At 41.0% G+C, this 9,625-nt stretch overlaps 1 protein-coding gene across 5 annotated transcripts in view; it reads right to left on the bottom strand.

The window, feature by feature from the left end:
- Nucleotides 1-454: 454 nt before the first annotated feature.
- The window catches only part of GLB1L2 (galactosidase beta 1 like 2), a 68,030-nt gene continuing 58,859 nt past the window's right edge, over nt 455-9,625 (bottom strand). For 4 of the 5 annotated variants that reach the window (XM_078870121.1, XM_078870122.1, XM_078870124.1 and 1 more), the window contains 2 exons: nt 3,023-3,139; nt 455-1,855 (listed from right to left, as the gene is read on the bottom strand). In XM_078870121.1, the coding sequence (XP_078726247.1) occupies nt 1,772-1,855; nt 3,023-3,139 (201 nt within the window). In that variant the 3' untranslated portion in view covers nt 455-1,771. The remainder of the gene's footprint in view (nt 1,856-3,022; nt 3,140-9,625) is intronic. The other variant, XM_078870126.1, reaches the window with a different exon arrangement.

The following is a 9,625-nucleotide window of genomic DNA, read 5'->3' as shown; positions in this document are numbered from 1 at the left end:
GTCGATATCTGCTGTGTGTAATCCCAATTATGTAAAATGCAGTTTTTTTTTTACATTAGGATATTTGGGCAACGCCAGTGGCATTGCGTGTTTATTGTTTTCGCTATGGGAGGAAACCCGTGTAGAGAGCCATCAATCTTCACGCAGAAAGGTGGCCGAACCCAAAGCCAGAACATTCTTGCCGCAAGGCCCACGTGTTACCACTGCACCATCCCTGCGACCCAAATGGTGCCATTAGTCCCGCAAGCAGCAGATCCACCTCAGGTGCCCTCATATTGTAACTAAAAACCGCAATGAACCAGCAGCCAACTTCCTTTAATATGTAGTGCTGAGGTCGAACCACAGCTGCCATATTTGCAATTACGGTTTGACAAAAGCATTAATCTTATCTGAAGTCTTCGTGCCAAAAAAATGAGAAGAGAGGTCTTGGTGGTGTGAGTTGAAAGGAAATTTATTTATTTGAACCTGTGATCATTCCATATCGTTCAAGGAATTGGCTTTACATTGCAGCTCAACACTTGTTGTGTAGAGAAACAATTACACAGACTGATTTGGTGATTTTAATTTTTTTTAATATAATAAACATGTTTGACAATATGTGCATTTAGTCTTAAGAGTGCATTTACACAACCAAGTGCAAAAAACCCCGTAAATTTTACTAATGCCACAGCAATGTGCAATAAAAATATTCATTACCAATAATAAGAATTAAGCTTCAGTAAGAAAAATAGTATCCAGCCAGCACCCATTTAAAATGAAAAATACAAACTGTAGACATTTAAACACTAAAAGTCCACTCATTTGAATACATGGTACAGTGCATAATGCCTGTCTCCATATTATTATCACTATGAACACTACAAAAAATCCACAACAAAAATCATTTTAAATTTCAAAGTAATTAAAAACCAAAAAAATAAACGCATGATTAAGCGGTCAAAACAAAACCCCATATTGAAGTTATCGTGAGCATAAATCCTAGTCTCCTGCAGCAACGTCTATAACGGGAATGTATCCAATACAGTGGTGACATCTACTGCCTTGATTTAGTAACAAAAGCAGTGCTGTAAAACTGCAGCACAAATGGATATGGTAAATGTTTACCGATGTGGCCATCATGAATTACGCGGTATTGTCGTTAATTTCGTTATGAAGCCTTTTACCAAATCTGATTTGAAGCATCAACACAAGTGCTTAATCTGCAATGTTCGCGGTGTTACACCGTAGCACTCTGTGTATGGCCAAAAACGAGCACTTGGTACAACAGCGTACACTTTGTTTTCGTGTTTTGTGCCAGTGCAAGTGTCGTCAACTGGCAGTCGAAGTTAGCCTCGTGTGTAACATTCATTCCCAGCGAGTTGTAACAAAATCCACGGGTTAAACCATAAAATTCCACAAAAAGGCTCATTAGCAACACCGGTGAACATCATCAGGTTACCGTTCTGTGCCGTGAAATATATGATTAATCAATTATGAGGTCAATCATAATTGATTCATGAATCAATTATGTGCCCTTTATTTTCCAAAGGCGTGCCAAATTTTACATTAATCGCGTTTATTTGAGAAAATCTTCTTCAGTAGAGAATGGACATATTTTGCAAATGAGATTAAACGTCCAACTGGATGGTTCTACCCAAAATGTACATAGACTTGAAACTGCACCTTCCACAACAGCATATGCCATGGCAATTAACCTTGCCAACAAATTCTAAACTTTTCTTCAGTCAAGCCTTGGAATTCAGACTTATGTTCAGTAAACACCAAGTAAACTTTAAGTTTCTACTGGTTTCCCCAACTCTGGTTCATTCACAAATGAGATGGCACCGCCACCTTTGGATTCTTCGAACAGCACAATCTGCAACACAAATGTATGCATCATTTGGACGAAGGATAAATTCACCACTGACTCCATAGTCCACATTTTGTAGTTGGTACTCTAGATGGAGAAATAACAATACAGGAAGTCTTAGCTATCATACACAGCTTGTGTGTATAGGATAAAACATTCATCAGTGAGTGACTGGAGTGACTATTTATGACCACGAGCTTTTTTAGTCACGAACAATTCCTATGATATATAAAGTTTTTTTTATATTTTATGCACAAAAAATGTCTAGCCACATGGTGCTATAGTTGGAGTTCTTCCAATGGGAACGTTATGAGTTCAAATCCCGGTCTGGTATCACCTCAGCCCATCTTCTCTCCGAGGTCCGTAAAATGATCATTACTTTACATCAAGTCCACAATGATTTTCCCATGGTAACACAAGCTCCTGCCATGGAAATATGGAATTTCTTCCCCACTGACATTTTTTATGCATACATATTTCACTTATAAATTCACATTGTGCACATTAAGCATACACACATGCAAATAAAGGTCAGGTGACCTGACATTTATAGCGCTCGCATACTGGTCCAACATTTGCTGACTTCGCAGCAAGCATGCAATGCACATTAATATTAAATAACATTCTTAAATGAACACTCATTTCCATTTATGCTTGCGAGGGTTACGGTTCAGATTCACCCTGTCCACACACGGTAAGCCAATGGCGTACAAATTATGAGATGGCATGAGCACAATGATATACCAGAGCCTAGATTATCGCAGATACTGATTACAAGTGGTGTTATGATATATGGTGCAGAAACAAGGTCATTAACGAAACAAAAAACTGAAAAGTGGGAAAATAAGTGTCCAGAAATGCACTGAGAATTCCTAAAGAGGAGCACGTGTATGAAAGAACATATACGCAAGTAAATGTCACGGATAGAAGGGGCAATGACCATGGTCAAGAACAATAATGAATTGGCAGCCAAGCAATGGAATGCGTCTGAGTATGGCCACAGAGGAGATGGAGAGATTAAATCAGTTCATGTACAGTTAGTACATAGATTATTACATGGCAGGATTGTGAGAGTTGGAGGCCACTTGAGGCCTTCATCTAGCAGTGGACCTCCCATGGCTGATTATTATGATGCATTGCATGTATGTGTGTGTTGGGGTAATTCTCACAAACCTTATTGTCACCCTCCTTGAGCCATGGAGCAGGAAGGTATAGTGTTTTCTGGGGTCCCAGAATCCAGTATCTACCGAGGTTTTTGCCGTTGACAAATACAACACCTTTCTCAAATTCCTGCATTCACACACCGTATGCTGACATCAGAGCTGGGAGATTCTCGCAGGAATCACATTTGATTCCTACAAACACACCCTGAATGGTTCCAGCAGGAATTGGGATTTTTGTATTGATTGTTACAAAGAAAATATCTCCATTCAAATACATGAGAGCATTGTAGCGTGCGCATACGCATACATGCACTCGTAAGCAACTGTGTATATATGTCACGTGAGTGAGCATATCATTTGGTCGTATCAGCAGACCAAGTCCTACTGGACATCTGTGAAAAACAACTGCACAGCTCATCAGAATTCTCCAGGACATATAAAAGTTCTGAAAAAGATTCTGATTCTGAAGTGGTGGTCTCAGAGGTCCCAGTGGTATGGCCAGTAGTCTCATCGGTCTGAACACTACTTCCTGTAGTCACTGTTGTGGAAAGACCACATAATGCCATGTGAAGCTTAAAAAGTGCCTTAAACAGTATTTCGGCCAGATATTGTTTTTTTACCAGAAGCTTTATTGGCCTACCCTGAATTCTGGCTTGCTCGTGTCTATTTCGAAAGGCTATTCTGTACGTTTTAACGTAGATTTCACCGGGATGGCCGGGCCCCACAGTTCCTCTCATTGAGCGTCAACGAAGTGCCGGAATCGTGGTGAAATGAGGCTTTGGGCCCTTAAGTTTCAATGGCCATGCTGATCTAGTGGCTGGAATTGGCATTGATGCATAAGCCAGGCTGAATCTACCAGAATCACAATGAAAACATATAACCGAGACCAATGTACAATTTGGCACATCTGACAGTCAAATATCCGCCTATATCTCAGTTCCCAGTAGGTCGGATATGCGACGTTTCACTGAAGCATGTTAATCGTCACGAAGGTTGACGCTCACCAGCTGGGCTGAGTCCCAGCTGCTCTCGTAAGACCGTGATAAATGATTACGTCATGATGAAGAGGGCTTAATGCAGCTGTGGATAGGTCACGGCTGATTACGATGGTGTCAGGGATGTAGCGGCGGTAAACACTGTGCTATGAACCCTTGGCCATGCACAGCAGCTCAATGTGCTATCTGTTTCTGTCCTGGAGCTTTCCCGAGGTCAACTCCTCGTTAAATGAGTACTGAATAAGGATGAGATTTGGCTGAAAAAACGCTTTTTGAATTGTTCAAGACTATTTCTTATCTGTTATTGATCGCAAATATTATGTGATTAAAGAAAGCGTCGTCATGCTAAAGGCAGTGCCACATTACACCAATTTGTCAGGAAAAGCACAAAAGTAATGTCATAAAAGACATAACTTCCGGTTTTAGGATCATTTAAAAAAACTAACCACAACATCTGAAATTTCGTATTTAGGCCTGATTTTGAGATTTTTCAAATTTAACCGAAAGTCGAGAGTACATCTTTAGAATCTAGTATTGTGTATAAACATCTGCACCAGAGAGACAAAGGCAGCTGGAAATGGTATTGGCCACACAACCCCCCATGTGGAATGCCTGCTCCTCATAGGTGCTCACTAACAGCACATTCCTCCTTGTGCTCCATAAGACTGAATAGGGATCTTTTTTATTATCATTTGGGCATCAAAATAACAATTGTCAGGAACCTCACCACTGAGCAATTTTTATGGTCGGTAATAGTTTAATCCCAAAGGATACATAGACATTTTAGTGGGAAATTACCAGTGTGCCATCTGCTATAAAGTGACCATTTAATGCCCTCTCATATAATTCCCTGGCGTGAATCAGTAACAGAGTGGTTAGTGCAATGCATTATACTAATATCCTAGCAACCTGAGTTTGGTTCCCACCACTAACAAGTGGCAAGTGATGTCTGATCCAGTGCTGGCTATCCATGAACCAACAACTCACACTGGCCAAACAACTGTGACCAACACGAGATGGGGAGACTTTCCTCCAGCATTGCATTTACAAATGGCTGTACATTATTATTAGAATGTAGCCACCATCCTACCTTTGTCTTGCCAATGCCAATACGGACCACAAAACTCATTTTGGGATGAATCGACCGATGGAACATGTCGGCTTAGTTCATTGCCACTGATGTTATGGCCCATAACATATCCAGATATTGAACACAGGTCACAGGAGCAGAGCTCACTGTGATAACCACTATACCACCACTCCTAATTACGTACATAATTTAAATGCAAAGTCTCCTTTAATGGTCTCTTAGGGGCAATTGAGGCTCATGATTTACAGTCTTGAATGTGGATAGAATTTGCTGTTGAATCTACAGCTTTTGGCTAAACGTCGGTGATGCTCTCCAATAGCAGGGCGATTTTTTTTTATACGTTTATAAATTTTGGACACATTTTCATCGTATTTAAGTCATTTTGACACCGATAATGCAATTAAACGACACGTTTGAGAATGCCTTTGATATCCCAATCTTAGAGAGTACATTTTTGGGCGTACTTGAATTTTCAGCCATTTTTGTCAATCCACAAAGATGCCACCCTCACCGTGCAGTGGCGTTGTGGGGTTGTTTGACCACGCTTCACCCATGCCGGTCAGTGTGAGTTGGCGAAGGCAGGGTGTTATAGGCATTGGTGTACAATACATCTTGACGATCAACGTCTCTGCTTATAGCATAGCCCCGCAGAAGACAACACCTGGTTTACGCATGCTGGTTGCTCATCCAAGCACTCTGCTCAGCTTCTGAGATCTGATGAAATCGGGTGATTTCTGTGTTCTCACTACACACACATATATATGAGCTTCAAAAGCAACTAGCTATTAATACACTCTAAATGTACACTAAATTACTTCTCATCAGACCGTGTCAACATTCATTTCATTCTTTGACATCAACAATTACAAATTTTTTAAGTGTTAATTTCATCTCTTTTTATAACACACTTAAATTGGAAGAAAAACCCCAAAAAGCCCGAGGTTTAATTACAAATCACATTTCAACAAAGCAAGTAAAGCAAAGCTGATTGAAGGCATTCTGTGCAATAGCACATTGGAGCAGCCAGGGTCACTGTGCAATTTTGCTTCATAGCTCACCTTACGGCCTGCAGATGAATTGTATAAAGAGTCAGGGCTTAGGCAATTATCTGCACCGAGGTCTCAACTCCTGTTGTATGAAGTTGGGTATGCTAACGCGCATATCCAACAGAGCTACGGCATTGCACTCCGTGCATTGGACCCGGTCAGGTGGCTCAGCGGAGGAGTGAGCGGCTCACGATCGGAAGGCTGCGAGTTCAAATGTTGGTTCGCGGTTAACCTCAGCCCATCGTTCCTCGGCCGTCAATAAAATTATTGCGAGGAGGTTAACAGTGGCTATCCTTTATATATACTCCCCCTGCAATAGCAGAATGGAATTTGCACTTCTGGCTCAGTACTCACTTGAAAGCCAGAAATCTATGACTTTTCAACGTATTACACGCACGAACCACGTGTCCAGTTCTGAACATCAGCAAAGACATTGGTTTTTACATTTTGGGTCACGCGAATGTTCTAGAGGTGTACATTTTTTATGGTGCCTGCATGCAATGTGTTTCAATTTAAGCAAGGCCAATCATGACCGAGCAGCGTTGGTCTTACCACTGAAAAAACGAAACATATGCATGCATACACATGAAAGCTGTAAAACATATTCATAGTAAGAGCGCAAGAACACAAATTAAATCACAGTATTTAGGCATGGTTAGGGTACAATTTAAAATGCAAAACCACGTGCTATGTTTCTATTACACAATGGATAAAACAACTAACAAAAACGTCACTTGTTTTTTTGTTAATTCTTTTGGAATAACTTTGATAAATGACTATTCAAGATTACAAGCCTCTTTCCCACAACAGCATTTCAAGAATTGACGTAAAATATCACAGGATGTCAAGTAGAAATCGGAGTCTGTACAGACTCATCATCATCACCACTTCTCTCGCGTTGGTAACATTGGCACTAACTGACTATGTTTGACCACTTGGTGAGAGTTTACAGTGGTTGGAGTGTAGATATACTTGCTTCTGCCATTAAAATGTAGAATTTCCACTCCTGGCTCAAGACAACCGAAGGAGAGCAGTACCTTTTGTCCGTTAAGTATGAGACCACTTTCAAAACATAACTGGCTCGAAAATTATTCACATGTTTTGATGAAAACTGCTTGAACCCATGTATTTCCCAAGGTCTCCCACAACGAAGATATGTACTTCAAGCATCCCAGAGTCAGAAAGTTGATTATTAGATTAAAATAAAACTCAGCCTGGTCATTATTTTATTATAAAGCCAGCTCAGTATTCAGAATAGATATTAATAGACAAGCAGATGGGCTGATGGTTTATATCATTATCCAGGCAATGGGGAGTAAGAACTGACCCAACCACATCTGCTTCCCGACACCATGTGGTTAAAGAGCCATGCAAAGACACACGCTATTCCAATTGTGGCATATGTGCATCTACAGCACCCGGGAATTCATCATTATTCGTTGGTGATGAATACATGTCTAATCGTGCAGTATGCTATTTGCAAGAACTTGTGTTTGTTCTCAAACGTGTATATTACATGTTCTAAAGGCACTTTCAATGGCACAAGCTTGACAGTCGTTTAATAATTATTTTACAATTTAATCTGTTCCAGCCGTCCACTCGATCCTTTCTCTGTTTACGCAGCCTCCATTGCGGTCTCAAGATTTTCAGAGAAAGATAAGGGATGTGTGGTCATCCTGAAGCAATTCAAATGTCAGTTATAATTTGTGAAAAATCTATTCTTATAAAGAACTAAAATAACAATCCGAATCTGTTTCACGGAATCAGGAGACATCATTACATCGCAGGGGTGGTGTGCCGTGGTGATGATGATTACCCACTGCACCAGGTATTTATTCAAGGCCAAGTTGACCTACAGCAGCCCTAGGACCCCTTCAGATATGTTTGTAGCAGAGTGCACTAACCACCATGTGTGCATACAAAGACAAAGATGCCCTTTATAGCCTGAACAGACTTTTGGGGCAAGTGCTTTTAGAAAGCACTGATCAAGGCTGGCATGACACACCCGGCCGGCTTTGTCTCCCAAGTGGCCATGTTTACACACTACACCAGGTACTCATTTGAGGCTGAGTCGACCTAGGGGAGGCCTGGGATGGGTTAAGATAATCGCCACTGGTGTTGGTGGTCGTGAGCGGGATTAGAACTCGGGTCACCGGGTGCATAGCACAGTGGGATAACCACTACACTCATGTTGCCCACTACACGGCTGCATTTGTATGTGTATGTGTGTACACATACACATGCGTGTATGTACACACATACACATTTCCTGGTATATTACCACTCTCTTTTTTTACCAGTATTACCACTGGGAAGTCATTTGGGCCGAGGTCAAAATTTTGAATTTCTATTCATCTCAGAATGCACTCCAGAGGCATGAATTGTACATATACAAACAAATATCTTTACAAGGAACACTGCAGCCCACCTTTTATCTGGACAGATTGTAACATGCACTCATTCAAACCAAGGTCAACACACAGAGCGTCTCCTACAATCATCTTGTTTGAACTGGCATAACAGAATGACTTAAGAGCTCAGGAGGTTATGTTTATCACACACAGGGGCGACCTAGCCTTATTCTGTAGAGGCATAAAGAGACACTCTTCTGTATTCATAAGGGAGAGAAACCTGATCACACACCTGGTTGCCTTTGTCTCCCCATTTCAGATTTGTATGCACCACTCCCAGGTATTCACTTTAGACTCAGTCAACCTAATGGCAGGCCAGGTCCAGATTCAGGTTTCTGTTGCTGATGTTGTGTATGTCCGGGAATTAAACCTGAGCCAATCGGTCCATTGTAGAATATGTTGATTACTGCCACCACGTTGGGAGATATTAACTACCTCACCTGGTATACAGGATGTCATGGTTCGATCCCGACCCTGACGTCTGTATATTTGGAGTTTGCATATTCTCCCTGTGGTCGCGTAGATTTTTATCCGGGTCTTCCGGTTTTTCCCTCCACATTTAGAACCATGCGTTTAGAGTATTTAACTGATATAAATTTCTACATGGTAAGCCATTTCGTTGCGCTATCATTTGTGGTCAGGTCGCTCCTGAAAAAGAGCTATATACAGTGATGGAAAAAAGTATTTGATCCCCTGCTGATTTTGTACGTTTGCCCACTGACGAAGAAATGATCAGTTTATAATTTTAATGGTAGGTTTATTTGAACAGTGAGAGACAGAATAATAACAACAAAATCCAGAAAAACGCATGTCAAAAATGGTATAAATTGATTTGCATTTTAATGAGGGAAATAAGTATTTGACCCCTCTGCAAAACATGACTTAGTACTTGGTGGCAAAACCATTGTTGGCAATCACAGAGGTCAGACGTTTCTTGTAGTTGGCCACCAGATTTTCACACATCTCAGGAGGGATTTTGTCCCACTCCTCTTTGCAGATCTTCTCCAAGTCATTAAGGTTTCGAGGCTGACGTTTGGCAACTCGAACCTTCAGCTCGCTCCACAGATTTTC

This window comes from Lampetra fluviatilis, chromosome 29 (genome assembly GCF_964198595.1).
Source record: "Lampetra fluviatilis chromosome 29, kcLamFluv1.1, whole genome shotgun sequence".
NCBI lineage: Eukaryota > Metazoa > Chordata > Hyperoartia > Petromyzontiformes > Petromyzontidae > Lampetra > Lampetra fluviatilis.
Note: the sequence above shows the minus strand (reverse complement) of the source record. Positions and strands in the feature narration are given on the sequence as shown.